The 17,929-nt window shown below is 38.6% G+C and overlaps 1 protein-coding gene across 1 annotated transcript in view; it reads left to right on the top strand.

The window, feature by feature from the left end:
• Window positions 1–17,929, top strand: part of DNAH12 (dynein axonemal heavy chain 12) — a 377,830-nt gene that overhangs the window by 203,730 nt on the left and 156,171 nt on the right. The window contains exons 37-38 of the mRNA XM_058288139.1: window positions 3,248–3,399; window positions 16,768–16,906. Of these exons, the coding sequence (XP_058144122.1) occupies window positions 3,248–3,399; window positions 16,768–16,906 (291 nt within the window). The remainder of the gene's footprint in view (window positions 1–3,247; window positions 3,400–16,767; window positions 16,907–17,929) is intronic.

The raw sequence follows: 17,929 nt of genomic DNA, 5'->3' as shown, positions 1-17,929 counted from the left end.
AGATGATGCAACAAAAAGAAACACAGATTCTCGTGCCGCTGACAACAACAGAAGCGGACAAAGAAGACGACGCAGCAAAGGGACACAGAGAACAGAAAACCGGGGTGGGGAGGGAAGGGAAAAGAAAGAAATAAAGAAATAAATCTTAAGGGAAAAAAAACGTGCAGCCTGCCCAGTAATGGCGCCACACACACAGAGAGCTGACACAGCAGGATGACGCAACAAAGATTCCCGGTGCCGCTGACAAGAATACAACACACAGCGAATAGACACAGAGAGCAGACAAGAGGGGAGGGTGGGGGGGAAGGAAAGAGAAATAAATAAAATAAATAAATCTTTAAAAAAAAGCCATAGAAAATAATTTGGAGAAACAGTGAATTAATTCATGTGATATTTTGTTTTAACTTAAAGTATTGCCCATTTCCTTTAAAATAATGGGAAACATGAAACCAAAGTTGGTCAAATTGTAATTTGAGCTACATCAGAGTGGCTACCAAATAAATACTTGATATATGCAAAAAGATGTCTTAAAGGCATTTTTGGAATGATTATAATGTTAAGAAGACAGAAGGCAAAATATCTGAAATTCTATATATGTGTTGAATTTGTGATAACCAAGTGTGATGGTTAAGTTCATGTGTCAACTTGACCAGGTTATGGTGTCCATTGTTTGTCAAGCAAGCACTGGCCTGATTGTTACTGTAGGCATATTCAGGGACTTAAATCATCATAAATTGATTGAATCTATGGCTGATTACATCTACAATCAATTGAGGAGATTGCCTTCAACAATGAGAAAAGTCTCATCCTATCAGTTTAAGTCCTTAAAGGGAGAAGTGATGATTTCAGCAGTCAGAAGGAAGAATTTCCATCTCTACTTCAGCCAGATTTCTCCTGAGGAATTCATCAAAAACCTTCATCCCCACAGTCCTGTGAGACAATTCTTATAAAAATCTAATTATATCTCTGTATATCGCTCTCTCTATCACCTCTATCTCATCTCTCTCTCTCTCTCTCTCTCTCTCTCTCTCTCTCTCTCTCTATCTTTCAATCATCCACCTACCTACCTATGTCCTTTTGGTTCTGTTTCCCTGGAGAACCGTAACTAATACAGCTTTGGTACTGGGAGTGATTCTTGAGAAATAGGATTTTAAGGGTGAGATTTCTGAATTGGTTCTGGGGTTTGGGAAATTGGGTCTCTAATCTGATTAGATTCAAAGGCACTAATGACTATTCCCAACAATCAAGATGGCACTGATAGTCTATGGTGAGGGTTAGTAATAGAGATAAGCAAAATATAACCAGTGGCTATGACTATTCAAATGCTTATAAGGGGCAAGGGAAGTGCAAGAATAGGCATATGCTTATGGAATTCACTGGTCTTACCATGTTCCCCATCATCCTAAAGCAGCCGGATTGATAGAAAAGTGTATTGCGTTTTGAAGACTCTTACAGCACCAGCTAGGTGGAAATACCTTGCAGGGCTGGGTCATTGTTTTCCAGGAAGCTGTCTATGCTCTAAACTGGCATCCACTCTATGGTGCTGTTTCTCCCATAGCAGGATTCACAGGTCTAAGAATCAAGAGTCGGAAATGGAAGTGACACTACTCACTGTTACCCTTAGTCACTCACGGGAAAAAATTTGTCTTCCTGTCCTTGCAACCTTAAGCTCTGTTGGTCTACAGCTCTTGGTTCCAAAGGGATGAGTGCTTCTGCCACGAGACACAACAATGATTCCACTGAACTGGAACTTAAGACTACCTGGCCACTTGGGGCTCCTCATGCCTCTGAATTAACAGAACAAGAAGGGAATTATTGTTTTGGCTGGGATTATTGATTCTGACTATCAAGGGGAAAAAGGACTGCAACTACACATTGGTGATAAAGAAGGATTTGCCTGGAATACAGGAGACCCCCTAGGGGATCTCTTAGTACTATCATGTTCTGTGATTAAAGTCAGTGGAAAACCACAACAACCCAATCCAGGCAGGACTACCAATGGCCCAGAAACTTCAGGAATGAAGATTTGCGCCATTCCACCAGACAAAGAACTATGGTAGCTGAGGTGCCTGCTGAGGGTAAAGGGAATATGGAATTGGTAATGGAATAAGGAAGTTATAAATACAAGCTACAACCACATGACAGAATGAGAACTGTAATGGTTATCAATATTTCTTCCTTGTTTTGTTATGAACATGTTTTTATATCTACATTAAGTGAATATCTTTGCTTTCTTCCCTAACTTCGTTCCTTATCATATGACATAAATCATATTAGCCTCATATTGTAGTATTTAAGATGCAAGATATCAAATTGAACAGTGAATATTACCCAAGGGCTTGCACGTATTCTGGGGAAAGTTAATGCATTTCCTGTTGTATGTGGGACAGTGGAATATTGTTAGTTTAAAATATGAATGTTTTTGTTTTATTTATAGATTAAGTATGGTTTATGGCAATGTGTATGGGTGCCAAATTGACAAGGGGTGGACTGTGATGATTAAGTTCATGTGTCAACTTAGCCAGGTTTATAGTGTTCAGTTGTTTAGTCAAGCAGGTACTGGTCTGATTGTTACTATGAGGATATTTAATGAACTTAAATCATCGTAAATTGATGGCATCTATGCCTAATTACATTTACAATCAACTGAGGGGATTGCCTTAAGCAATGAGAGAAGTCTCATCTAATCAGTTGAAGGCCTTAAAGGAAAAAGTGTTTATTTTAGCAGTCGAAAGAGAGAATTTGCATCTCTACTTCAGCCAGCCAGCTTCTCCTGGGGAATTCATCGAAAACCTTCATTGGAGTTCCCAGCTTGCTGCCTGCCCTAAGGAATTTGGATTTGTCCATCCTCACAGTTGTGTGAGACACTTTTAATAAAGTCTCATAATATTTATATATATATATATATATATATATCTTGGTTCATTTCCCTGGAGAACTCTGACTAATGCACCAAGTTTCATTAAGTTCTTTAGGTTATCATTAAAAAAGGAAAATTAATTAAAGAAAATGTGTATGTATTAAATTAGGTGGTGGATTCGTGGGTGGTGGCTTATTATATTAATCTGCTTCATGGCTTAAAATGTGTGACATACTTTTTTTTGTATGAATCTAGTGTTTCATAATAAAAAGAAAAAAGAAAAAATTTTTAAAAAGCAAATATGGTAACAGCGTTAGTGTTGAAAAGAGCCTTTCAGATATAGCAAGTGCATGGTTAAAATATTTTTTAAATTATGTTTTCTTCTAGTTGAAAAACCGAGGTCGCTGGCTTCATTGGAATGAATTAATTAAAAGTACCAGTTTAGGAGATAAAAGGGTCAAGATCCAAGACATCATAATCCCTACGATGGACACAATTAGATATACATTTCTAATGGATTTGAGTATTACCTATGCAAAGTAAGGAACTCTACTGTAAATATATATTCTACATGTAACAATGTAATTTGTAGCATCACAGGAATTTTTGAACCTATATTTGAGGTTATCCACTTTCAGCTAACTGAGACCCTGGACCACTAATTGACATGTTCACTATGACATCTATTACTAGTGTCAAACCTAGAACCCAGGTTTCCTTGCACACTCCAAAGCCTTTGCTGTCATATTTTCTTGTCTCACATAGCGACCTTAAGATTTCTCTTATTTGTAATAGCAGATGGAAAATGAGCTGCCGTGTTATTGTGTAAGAGGTAGATATTCTATTCCAAGGGTTGATTGTACTCTGGAGGTATCAGATTAGCCATGATGCACTTTCTCCCATTTCAGATACATCCCATGCCACTTCCAGATTCCATAATTTAATATGAACATGAAAAATTTAAGACTTAAATCAGAAGAGCACATCAAAAAGTTCATTAAACTGATCAGAAGCCTAGGCATGTACAATAGGCATATCGACACCAATTTTCTTAAAACATTTTGTAGTTTTCATTTAAAACATTGGACATAATTTTATCATTAATATTATTTAAATTAGGGAAGCGGATTTGGTCCAGTGGTTAGGGTGTCCGTCCACCATATGGAAGGTCCGCAGTTCAAACCCCGGGCCTCCTTGACCCGTGTGGAGCTGGCCCATGCCCAGTGCTGATGCATGCAAGGAGTGCCCTGCCGTGCAGGGGTGTCCCCACGTAGGGGAGCCCCACGTGCTCCCCATAAGGAGTGTGCCCCGTAAGGAGAGCCGCCCAGCACAAAAGAAAGTGCAGCCTGCCTAAGAATGGCGCCGCACACATGGAGAGTTGACACAACAAGATGATGCAACAAAAAGAAACACAGATTCCTGTGCTGCTGACAACAACAGAAGCAGACAAAGAAGAACACGCAGCAAATAGACAGAGAACAGACAACTGGGGTGGGGGGGGTAGAAATAAATAAATCTTTTAAAAAATTATTTAAATTAGACAAGCTTCTGTTATATGCATGAATATCACGGTTTGTTTGTTTTTGATAAGGAGCCTGTTTTCTAAGTGAATTTTGTGACAATTTTATATTGTTTATTAAAAAACAGGAAAAATAGATCATAAGGGCAAATTATTTTATCCCTATTTTGTACTGGTAGTTGCACTTTTTAAATATACATATATTTTATTATTAGAGAAGTTGTGTTCTTATAAAACAATCAAGCATAAAATTCAGAATTCCCATATATCACCCCTCCATCAACACCTTGCTTTGTTGTGGAACATTTGTACAGATTATGAAAGAACATCAGACAATTACTACTAACTGTGACCCATAGCTTACTTTTCCATACATATTGTTATTACACGTATTAGTATTGTACATTTGTTATAGTTCATGAGAGAACACTCTCATATTTGTACTGTTAACCAACACGTATTAGTATTGTACATTTGTTATAGTTCATGAGAGAACACTCTCATATTTGTACTGTTAACCATAGTCCATTTTCTACCACATGGTTTACTGTGTCATACAGCCCCATACCTTGTACAGTCCATCCAATGTGTACACTCAGTGGCTCTCAGTTTCATCACAGAGTTGTGCAGTCATTGACTCAGAAAATGATTGAACATTCCTTAGTCCAAAATAAAAAATTCCACACACCCCTATTATTGACCCTTAGCATTGATATAGTACCTTCTTTGAAATGATGCAAGAATTACAATATTGCTGTTAACTATAGTCCATAAGTTACAGTAATTATATTTTTCCCATGCATCATCATATACTTATCACTTTGTAAAAGTGACGTAGATTTATTCTAGTTCATAGAAGGACATTCTTTTATTTGTACTATTAACCCCAAATCCTCATCCACCTCCAGGTTCACTATGATATTCACTTCCTAGGTTAATTTCTAGCTTTCTTTTAATTGACATTTACATCCCTAAATTTCCCCTTTCAGCCATGATCCCATTTATAAACCAGTCTTGTTAGTTATACTCACTATAAGTTTGTTGCTGTAACTCTGTCCATTTCCACATTTTTACAGTCAAGCTAATTAATAATTCTGTGTACATTAAGCATCAGTACTCCTTCTCAGTCCTCATCCTATCTCCTAGTAACCTATAGCCTAAGTTTTAGTTCCATGTGTTTATTCTCTGTATTTAGTTCATATTACTGAAACCATGCAATATTTCTCTTTTGTGTCTGGCTTATTTCACTTAACATAATGTCTTCAAGGTTCATCCATGTTATCATATGTATCCCAATTTCTTTTTTTTTTTTTTTTTTTTTTTTTTTTTTAAAGATTTATTTATTTTATTTAATTTCCCCCCCTCCCCTGGTTGTCTGTTCTTGGTGTCTGTTTGCTGCATCTTGTTTCTTTGTCCGCTTCTGTTGTCATCAGCGGCACCCGCTTCTGTTGTCGTCAGCAGCACGGGAAGTGTGGGCGGCGCCATTCCTGGGCAGGCTGCTCTTTCTTTTCACGCTGGGCGGCTCTCCTCACGGGCACACTCCTTGCGCGTGGGGCTCCCCCACGCGGGGGACACCCTTGCGTGGCACGGCACTCCTTGCGCGCATCAGCACTGCGCGTGGGCCCCAATTTCATTTCATTTTACAGCAGTGTAGTATTCCAGCATATGGATAAACCACATTTTGTTTTTCCTTTTATTGGTTATTAGAATTGTTTCCATCTTTTGGCTATTGTGAATAATGCTTCTATGAATATCAGTGTGCCAATATCTATTCACTTCACTGTTTTCAGTTCTTCTGGTTATATTCCTAGGAGAGGAATTGGGATTGCCAGATTATATGGAATTTCTATATTTAGTTTCCTGAGAAACTGCCAGAATGTCTTCCACAGAGGCTGCACCATTCTACATTCCCACCAACAGTGAAGGAGTGTACCAATTTCTCCAGGTCCTTTTCAACACTTGTTTTCTTTTTAAAAAAAGATTTATTTATTTCTCCTCACCCCTAATTGTTTGCATTTGCTGTGTCTGTTTGTCTATGTGCTAGTTTCCTTTTAGAAGGCACTGGAAACCATGCTTGGGACCTCCCACGTGGGAAGGAGGTACCCAACTGCTTGAGCCACCTCTACTCCCTGCTTTCTTATGATCTCGTTATGTTTTCCTCCTTGTGTCTCTTCTTGCATCATTTTGTTGCATCAGCACACTGCACCTGCCCACAGTGTCACCTTGCTGTCTTGTTGTCTTCTTTAGAAGGCACTGGGAACCAAACCTGGGACTTCCCATGTGGTAGACAAAAGCTCAGTTGTTTGAGTCACATCTGCTTCCCTCTTTTTTTTAAATAAGGCCATTCTATGAGGTGTGAAATGATATCTGAGTGTGATTTGATTTGCATTTCGCTAATAGCAGTGATGTTGAACATTCTTTCATGTTCTTTTTTCCCATTTGTATTTCCTTGTTAAGACATGTCTATTTAAATCTTTTGCCCATTTAAAAAATTGTATTACTCTTTTATTTTTAAGTTGTATGAACTCTTTATATAGCATGGAAATCAAACCCTTTTCAGATAGTGTTTTCTCCCATTGAGTGGGCCGCCTTTTCACCTTCTTTTTTTTTTTAAGATTTATTTATTTTATTTAATTTCCCCCCCTCCCCTGGTTGTCTGTTCTTGGTGTCTATTTGCTGCGTCTTGTCCGCTTCTGTTGTCGTCAGCAGCACGGGAAGTGTGGGCGGCGCCATTCCTGGGCAGGCTGCACTTTCTTTTCACACTGGGCGGCTTTCCTCATGGGCGCACTCCTTGCGCGTGCCCACGTGGGGGACACCCTTGCATGGCAAGGCACTCCTTGCGCACATCAGCACTGCGCATGGCCAGCTCCACACAGGTCAAGGAGGCCCGGGGTTTGAACCGCGGACCTCCCATATGGTAGACAGACGCCCTAACCACTGGGCCAAAGTCCGTTTCCCCCTTTTCACCTTCTTGACACAGTCCTTTGAAGCACCAGAGTGTTTAAGTTTGAGGAAGTCCCATTTATCCATTTTTTCTTTCATTGCTCGTGCTTTCAGTATAAAGTTTAAGAAACCACCGTCTACCAAGTCTTGAAGATGTTTCCATACATTTTCTTCTAGGAGTTTTTTGGTTCTAACTTTTATATTTAGGTCTTTGATTCACTTTGAATTAATTTTTTATAAGGTGTGACATAGGGGTCCTCTTTTTTCATTTAGATATGGATATCCAGTTCTCCCAGCACCATTTATTGAATAGACTTTTCTGCCCCAGCTGGGCAGGCTTGCAGCCTTGTCAAAAATCAGTTGACCATAGGGAAGTGGATTTGGTTCAACTGATCGAGCATCCGCCTACCACATGGGAGGTCCAGGGTTCAAACCCAGGGCCTCCTGACCCATGCGGTGAGCTGGCCCACACGCAGTGCTGATGCACGCAAGGAGTGCTGTGCCATGCAGGGGTGTTCCCTGTGGAGGGGAGCCCCATGCACAAGGAGTGCACCCCGTAAGGAAAGCTGCTCTGTGTGAAAAAAGTGCAGCCTGCCTAGGAGTGGCACCGCACACACGGACAGCTGACGCAACAAGAAGACACAGGAGAAAGAGAAACAGGTTCCTGATGCCGCTGATGAGAATACAAGTGGACACAGAAGCACAGAAGAACACACAGCGAATGGACACAGAGAGCAGACAACGGGGGGGGGGGGGGGGGAGAGGGGCGGAAGTGGAAAGAAATAAAAAAATAAATAAATCTTAAAAAAAAAATCAGTTGACCATAGATGTGAGGGTCTGTTTCTGAACCATCAGTTTGGTTTCATTGGTCTATATGTCTGTCTTTACGCCAGTACCATACTGTTTTTTTAAATCACTGTAGCTAGATAATATGATTTAAAGTCCAGATAATATGATTTAAAGTCCAACTTTGTTCTTCCTTTTTTAGATGTTTCTTGCTATTCAATGTCCCTTACCCTTCCAAATAAGTTTGATAATTGGCTTTTCCATTTCCTTAAAAAAGGCTGATGGAATTTTTATCAGGATTGCTTTGAATCTGTGACTCTATCTAGTTAGAACTGACATCATAACGATATTTAGTCTTACAATCCATGACCACAGATTGATCTTCCATTTATTTAGATCTCTTTGATTTCGTTTAGCAATGCATTGTAGTTTTCTAAATATGATTTCTTTACATCCTTAGTTTTTTTTTCCCTAAATATATGATTATTTTAGTCACTATTGTAAATGCACTTTTTTACCCTCTCCTCATTAGTAGTGTGTAGAAACACTACTGATATTTGCTTATTAATCTTGTGTCCTGCCACTCTGCTGAGCTCACTTATTAGCTCTAGTAGCTTCATTGTAGATTTTTTTTGTGACTTTCTATGTGTAAGATCATATCAACTGCAAATAGTGAAAAGTTTTACTTCTTCCTTTCCAATTCAGATGGCTCTTATTTCTTTTTCTTGCCTGATTGCTCTAGCAAGAACCTCTAGCAGTATATTGAACAGCAGTGATAACAGTGGGCATCCTTGTCTTTTCCCAATCTCAACAGGAAAATTTTCATCTTTCACCATTATGTTAGCGGTGGGTTTTTCATATATGTTCTTTATCATGTTGAGAAAGTTTCCTTCAATTCCTGTCTTTTGAGTGTTTTTATCAAGTGTTAGCTGTGGGTTTTTCATATATGTTCTTTATCATGTTGAGAAAGTTTCCTTCAATTCCTGTCTTTCGGGTGTTTTTATCAAGAAAGGATACTACATTTTGTAAAAAAAAAATTTTTTTGCATTAATCAAGATGATCATGTGAATTTTCTTCTTTGATTTATTAATGTACTGTATTACTCTTATTCACTTGCTTGTGTTGAACCACCCTTGGATGCCTGGTATAAAACCCACTTGATCATGAATAATTTTTTAAATTGTGTTTTTGGATTTGTTTAGAGAGTATTTTATTGAGGATTTTTACATCTATATTCATTAGGAAAATGGGTCTGTAATTTTCTTTTTTCATAAGATCTTTTTCTGGCTTTGATAATAGAGTGATATTGACTTCATAGAATGAAGTTGTTAGCATTCTTACTTGTTCAGTTTTTTGGAAGAGTTTGAATAAGATTGGTATTAAATCTTCTTTGAATACTTGGTAGAATTCATTTCTGATACCATCTGGTCCTGGCTTTTCCTTCTTGGGAATTGTTTATTTACTGTTTCAGTCTTTTTACTTCTGATTGGTTTGTTGAGGTCTTCTATTTGTTCTAGGGTCAGTGTAGGTTGTTCATATGTTTCTAGGAATTTTTCCAGTTCATCGGTGTTGTCTAGTTTGTTGGCATACATTTGTTCATAGTACCCTCTTCTGAATTCTCATTTCTGTGGGATCAGTAGTAATGTTCCAATTTTCACTTCTGATTTCACTTATTTGCATCTTCTCTCTTTTTATCTTTGTTAGTCTAGCTAAAGGTTTGTCCATGTTTTCACTTCTGATTTCATTTATTTGCATCTTCTCTCTTTTTATCTTTGCTAGTCTAGCTAAGAGTTTGTCAATTTTGTTAATCTTCTCAAATAACCAACTTTTAGTTTTGTTAATTTTCTCTATTGTTTTTTTTTTCCTCAATTTCATTTATTTCTGCTCTGATCTTTGTTATTTCATTTCCTCTGGTCACTTTGGAAATAGTTTGCTGTTCTTTGTCTAGTTCCTCTAGCTGTGAAGTTAGGTCATTGATTTTAGCTATTTGTTCTTTTTTTTTTCCTTTCTTTTTTCTTTTGGTCTTTATTTTTTTAATGTTACATTAAAAAAATATGAGGTTCCCATACACCCCCCCCCACCCTCCTCACCCCACTCATCCCCCCATAACAACAACCTCCTCCATCATCATGAGACATTCATTGCATTTGGTGAATACGCCTCTGAGCACCGCTGCACCTCATGGTCAGTGGTCCAAACCATAGCCCACACTCTCCCACAGTCCATCCAGTGGGCCATGGGAGGACATACAATGTCTGGTAACTCTCCCTGCAGCACCACTCAGGACAACACCAACCCCCAAAAATGCCCCCACATCACATCTCTTCCTCCCACTCCCTACCCCCAGCAGCCACCATGGCCACTTTCTCCACACCAATGCCACATTTTCTTCGATTACTAATCACAATAGTTCATGAATAGAATATCAGTAAGTCCACTCTAATCCATGCTCTATTCCTCCATCCTGTGGACCTTAGAATGGTTGTGTCCACTCCACATCTATATCAAGAGGGGGCTTAGTTTCCACATGGATGCTGGATGCAATCCTCCTGCTTTCAGTTGTAGGCACTCTTGGCTCCCTGGTGTGGTGGTTGACCTTCTTCACCTCCATGTTAGCTGAGTGGGGTAAGTCCAATAAACCAGAGTGTGGGAGTTGCAAGTCTGTTGAGGCTCAGGGCCTGGCTATCACATGGTCAGTCCAGAGATTCAGGTCCCCTGGGTATACATTAAACCCCAGCATCAACTACAGTTCCAGTAAAAAGTAACAGGAGAGACTTGTGGACAAAGACCACATCTGAGTCCAGCTCCATCACACAGAAACACAAACTCCAAAGTAGGGCCAACTGACATGGCACTGAACTCCATCTGCCATGACCATAGAACCTGTGGGTCTCTGTAGCCCTCAGAAAAACCAATACCTGGGATTGTATCTACTTTATCTGTCTCTGGGATGCTGCTCAGGTATGCATAAGGGCAACCCCGCTGAAAACTGCCCAGCTCTTTTTGGAGACTCATAACCATATAAACTCATTTGTCCTTTCCATTTCCCCCTTTTATTCAGGTCAAAAAGCATTTTTAACTCGTGGTATTATATGTAGATTGAGATATTCTGCTGGTCCGAGTTGACCCTTTTATTCAAGGTCATTTTCTAGTTACATCATCAGCTGGTACTTGGTAGTAATCCTTCGGCGCCAGGGAGGCTCATTCCTGGGAGTCATGTCCCACACTGGGGGGAAGGCAATGCATTTACATGCTGAGTTTGACTTCAAGACTGACCACATTTGAGCAACACAGAGGCTCTCAGGAGGTAACTCTTAGGCACCCTGCAGCTCTAGGCTTTGTTCTTATTTCAGGTACACAGGCTCACAAGCATAGTCATTAGTATCAAGGGCTCATCGTTGGACCTTCTTTTTTGGTCTTTGCTGTTGTACTTGGGGCATTGTTGCTGTTCCTTTAGGGACTGTGATAGAGCTCCCCTGGCTAGGAACTCAGCACTCCCTCAGTTGTTGTTTTTAATTGTAACCACTATGAAAATATCCAAGCATTTTTATGTACCCTGGATATATATTCCCTGGAGGACTCCCTGCCAACCATGTGTCCCCTGTCAATAACATCCCACACCAGTATCCCTCCCCTGCCATTGTTGAACCTCTCTGTGATCCAAAACTTATTCAAAAGTGAGGCCCAATATATTGCCAGGTTCCATTAATAGTAAAATGGAATATAGTGATGAGTTTAAAGGTTAGATATAGAATATATATTAATTTAGAAAAATTAAGGTAAAAATAAATTGGGGTATCAAAAAATTTAAAAATGCAAAAGCTTTATTTTTGATGTTTTGCCTTCCATCACTGCAATAAGTGTTGCCCTGTATGCAAATTGGCAAGGCAACTACTTCCGTCTTTTCCTCAGTGTCTACATCCTTTCTTTTTCTTTTTTCTTTTTCCTAATTATTAAGCTTATTTTCACAAAATTTTAGGTCACAGTAATCCATATATACAATATACAGTACTCCCACATATCCAACATAAAACCCTTTTCCCTTCCACAGCAATAATCTTTTTACATATTCATACTATATTTACTGAAACTGATGTACATATATTGAGACAATAGCTTTCAAACAAGGTAACATTTGGGTTTACATTGTGGTTTATATTTTAGACTATACAATTTTCTACATTTTTAGTTATCTTTTTTTTCCCTGAAGATTTATTTATTTATTTAATCCCCCCCCCCCCCCGGTTGTCTGTTCTCTGTGTCTATTTGCTGCATCTTGTTTCTTTGTCCCCTTCTGTTGTCGTCAGCAGCATGGGATGTGTGGGTGGCGCCATTCCTGGGCAGACTGCACTTTCTTTCGCGCTGGGCGGCTCTCCTTACGGGGCGCGCTCCTTGCACGTGGGGCTCCCCTACGCGGGGGATGCCCCTGCGTGGCACGGCACTCCTTGCGCACACCAGCACTGTGCATGGGCCAGCTCCACATGGGTCAAGGAGGCCCGGGGTTTGAACCGTGGACCTCCCATGTGGTAGACGGATGCCCTAACCACTGGGCCAAGTCCATTTCCCTATTTTTAGTTATCTTATGTTTCACATTATGATTTACATTTTAGCCTATCAGCCCCTATATATTTTTGGTGTAATTTAACATGTCTTATATCTGTCCTTGTATAATCTTGTGGAACACTTCTATTGCCCACACAGTTACATTGGTGCCATCTATTCAATACCTCTTTCCCCCTCCCTTTAGGGCCCACAGTGACAGTCAATCTTCATTGCTTGAAGGGCCATGTTCAGAGATACTTGCAACAGTGTTGAGGGCTTGACATGCTCAACTGCCCTAATGCACTGGGAGCCACCATTTCTCTTAAGAGATTCAATTCCCTCTATTTGAGAACATCAGTCCTCCCCAGCATGTGGGTATACCTTCACTCTCATTATATGGGTCTCTATCCAATGATATAACCCATTACATTTGTTCTTTTTTAATATAAGCTCTGGAGGCTATAAATTTCCCAAACAGCACTGCTCTCACTGAATCCCATAGGTTAGGATATGTTGTGATCTTATTTGGGGTACAGTGCTCTGTATATGTTCATTAGGTTTAATTCACTCTTTTTATTATGCTCTCAGTTTCTTTATTGATCTTCTGCCCAGATGTTCTATCCAATGCTAAAAGTGGTGCATTTAAGACCCAACTGTTATTGTAGAAACATCTATTTCTACTTTCAGTTTTGCCACTGTTTGCTTCATGTACTTTGGGGATCCTGGTTAGGTACATATACTTTTATGATTATTATTTTTCTTGGCAATTTGCCCCTTTAGTTAATATATAATGTCCTTGTCTCTTATAACAGTTTTGCTTTTAAAGTCTATTTTATCTGATATAAGTATAGCTACTCCACATTTTGTTGTTGTTATTACTACATATGTGGAATATCTTTTTCCTGCCTCTCACTTTTAATCTATTTGTATGCTTGGGACTAAGGTGAGTCTCTTGTAGACAGCATACAGATGGCTTATATTTTCTTATTCATTCTGCTAGTCTGTCTTTTTTGGTTGGGGAGTTTAATCTATTAACATTCCATGTTATTACTCTAAAGGCAGTTCTTCACCCATTTTTGTCTTTGGGTTTTATCTGTCATATCTTATTTTCACCACTCTTTTTACACTTTTAGCTACTTTTACTGATATAATCTTCATTTCTAGACTCTCTTCCAAGCCTCTCTCTCCTGTCTTTTCTTTTCAGGCTGTAGTACTTTAGTATTTCCTGCAGAAATAGTAAACTGGTTATAAACTTTCTCAGTTTCTGTTTATCTGTGAATATTCTAAACTCGCCCTCATTTTTGAAGGACAGTCTTGCAGGATATAAGATTCTTGGCAGGCAGTTTTTCCCTTGCAGTATCTTAAATATACCACTGCTTTCTTTTCTCCATGGTTTCTGATGAGAAATCAGCACTTAATCTTACTGGGCATGGCTTGTATATGATGAATCACTTTTCTGATGCTGCTTTCAGAATCTTCTGTTTATCTTTGACATTTGCCATTCTGGTTAGTATGTGTCTTGGAGGAGATCTATTGGGTTTATTTGGATGGGATTACATTGTGCTTCTTGGACATGAATATTTATGTCCTTCAATAGGATTGGGACATTTTCTATGATTATTTCCTCAAATATTACTTCTGCCTATTTTTCCTTCTCTTCTCCTTCTGGGAAACCCATGACAGTATGTTTGCATGTCTCTTCCCATCAGTTAGTTCTCTGAGACCCTGTTCAATTTTTCCCATACTATTATTGGTTCTTTTGTATGCTTGCTTTTGGAGGACTTGTCTTCAAGCTCACTGATCCTTTCTTTTGCCTCTTCAACTCTGCTGCTATATGCTATATACTATTTTTCTATGTGTGCCTTCTAATTCTTTGTCCTCACCCAGTGTCTTAATATCTTTAATCTCATTAGCCATCTCATTGAATTTATTTAGGAGATGTTTGAACATCTATGATTAGTTGTCTCATTTCCTTTATGTCATCTGGGGGCTTAGTTTGATCCTTTGATCTTCTTATTTCTTGGTATGGATTGTAATTTTATGTTGGTCTCAGCATCTGATTTATTAGATATATTTATTCCAGGTGCAGTTACTCTCTTTAATTTAGGACTTTCTATTTGATAGGCTTTATGCTTTAGCCCCTCTTTGATACTTGGTTCAACTTAATTTGGAATTTTATAGTGGTTTGTGTTTAGCCAATTTGAAAATTTTCAGCTCTTTTTCATCTGTTTCTTGCCCTTGCTTCCTTGCTGGTTGCAGAATAGGAACTGAAAATGGAGTTAGTACTCTAATCCATGGAGGCTGAAGCTGCCTGCATTGCCTCAGGAACCAATGAAGCTTTTCCCACCTTTCTCCCCTGCCAGGGGTAGAGTCAGAGCTTCAGCCATGTGCAGTATTCTATATCATGCAGGCCAAGACCATCTGTAGTTGCCCAGAGAGACTGCCTGGGGTGAGGATGGAACCGAAAGGGTGTGCAGCAAACTAAGCTGTGCCAGTCAAAACTGACCAGTTTCCCAGATAGACTGATGATGCACCAGCCCTCTCCTTCCCTGCCAGGCTAGGGCAACAGTCCAACCTCAGTGGAAGAAGCTGAACCCTACCATCACTATTCTTTTCAATCAACCCTGCTTCCCCTCATGCCAGCGGCAGAGTTAAAATGGAGGCTACCAGTCTCTTTCTGACTTGAACAGGTTCAAACTTTAATTGTACTTAGGACTAGACTTTAGCAAGCCAAATTTACTACTCATTAGCTAGAGTGCTACCTGACTGTCTCTTCCTCCCTTGTTTTTGGGAAATGGAGCCTTCACCTCCAGCCAGGGAATAGCTCCTGAGATGTCATGTCCTTCCAGTGGGAAATGGGCACCAGCTCATGGTGTGGAGTGCTCTACTCATGAATCTTTTCACTACAGATGAGTAGAGCACTCCACACCATGGGATGGTGCTCTTCTTGTTTCTTCCCAAAAGTGAATTAGATAGCTCTGGGTGATTGCTAACTGCACTGTAGGATGATCTGAGTTCTTGGAGCTCCTTACTCTGCTGCCATCTTGCTCCTCCTCCACGATAAAACCTTTTTGTCATACAAATTCACAGATTCCCTGAATTCTAGCTTAAGAATCTCTCCTATTTGTCCTTGGACTCCAAGATAAGAGCACTATTATTTGTTAAATTTCTTTTTAATAAATAGCTTTCTATAAGGTAAGTGTTATTCAGACTGGGACCCTTAGATGAAGTTTCAGAGAGCATTTCTAAAAGAATTTTAATTTTGTGTTTATACTTCAATGACAGTTAAAAATTAATATTATCATAATTTGGACCACTTCGATGACCCCTTTTAACTGAGTACTGCTATTCAATTTCAGTGCCAGTCTTTATACTTATCTTTGTGTATTGTGTAGTGTCAAATTATCAATCAAAGTGACAGCATTTAATTTTTAGGGCAGCATTTCTCAAACTGAGATATCTCAGGATTCTGTGAATATAAACTCGTGAGATTTTTTTTCCCTTTAAAATTGATCATGATCATTCGAGGATGAGAAACTGCTGGAGACCCCACTAAATGCCAGGAATTCCTTAGTGCTCACTTTTAGACAAATATTTTGTTAGCAAATTTGACTTGATTCTAAAATGCTATTAACAGGTATACATAACCATTAACTTTAGAATTCACTGTCTTTTGAGTTTCTTACAAAAAACTTTATGCTATTGAGGTAACTATAAAGTACCCTAAACCTATCTTATTATCACCTCATTATTCTATCCTCACTGCCACCTTTATGTCCATACCCCTAACTAATAAGTATAAATACATCACTTTTCTGAGGAGACAAACTGGCTTTCTTCTCTGAAAAGTTAAGAATCTCTTATAGTAACATTTCTTCTGTTCATATAATAGTTTATTACTCTTTATGGCCTCTGCCTCAGTAAGCAAAAAAAAAAACATGTGCCAATTATTACTTTCACTAGACTTTCATGATATAACAATTACAGATAAAAATGTGAGTTTTTAGATGAAGATGATTTGATCATTAATTTTCCATCTAACCCCAGACTCCTGTAATAGAAATGTGTTCTGATTTTTTTTTCTGTTTTGAATAATATGTCCATTGTTTTCTTCAAGGCCACTGCTTTTTGTGGGTCCAACGGGTACAGGAAAATCAGTGTATGTAAAGGATAAACTCATGAATCATTTGGAAAAGGACCGGTACTTTCCTTTTTATGTTAATTTCTCTGCAAGGACCAGTGCCAATCAAGTTCAGGTTAGTTTCAAGCCAGAAACATCGGTCGATCATTACTAATTTTTTGTTTTGAGAAGTGTTTAAGATTGTATAGTAAGTAAGCAGCTGTGTAAATCATCTATGAGTTTAAATAAAGCATTAAAACTTATTTTGGTAGTTGAAAGCAAGTTTTAAAACTAAGTTTTAACAACAAAAGATTTGAGAGAGAGAGGTAACCCACAAAATTCATAAACTTGATTGCTCTTTCTAGACTCTTCTAGATGGTTTTGGTTCTTAGGCATATTTGTGGCATACTGCGGCTTCGTCAGTGAAAGATCTTTTAGGTCATGGGCTATTGTGTGACCTGACAGAAACCATGGGCATTACATCCTTTATCCCCAAATGTGCCAATACAAAAGCACTGCATGAAACCTTTTAATATCACCACTTTGGCCATCCATTCCTAAATTATGCTTATCCAGTCTCTCATGATCAGTGGGGCTGAGTTCAGTTGTTTTAAGCCTATAGGATGCCCTTAACTTAAAAATCTTACAAATTTAGAACTTCTTTCTTATGGAGCTGTATTTGAATGAAAGCAATAATTTCAGTATTCATTTTTGCAATGGACAAGTGAGCTCTAAAAATATCATAAAGCTTTCAAATTTATATCAGCTATAAAAAGTTGTTAAAAGATGCAAAGATAGTGCTTTTAAATATTAAATTTGGGGAACAGATGTGACTCAAGCAGTTGAGCGCCCACCTCCCACATGGGAAGTCCTGGGTTCAGTTCCTTGTACTCCTGAAGAAGACAAACAATGAGCAGACAACAAGGAAAAACAATGAACAAACAGATGAGGGAGCCGTCTCAGGGTGGAACTACATTATTAATAAAAAAAAGAACTAAGCATTTAAAAAAAATAATAAATATTAAGTTAAACTTAATAGCTATGTTAGAGTATCAGAAAAACAATGTAAAAATATATGTATGTGCATAGAATGTAAATATAATGTAAACATATATGTGTGCTGCAATTCTGAGCACATAGTAAGATTTCAATAAATGCT

This window comes from Dasypus novemcinctus, chromosome 26 (genome assembly GCF_030445035.2).
Source record: "Dasypus novemcinctus isolate mDasNov1 chromosome 26, mDasNov1.1.hap2, whole genome shotgun sequence".
Classification (NCBI taxonomy): Eukaryota; Metazoa; Chordata; class Mammalia; order Cingulata; family Dasypodidae; genus Dasypus; species Dasypus novemcinctus.
The sequence above is the reverse complement of the archived record's forward strand: the minus strand, read 5'-3'. Positions and strand labels throughout refer to the sequence as shown.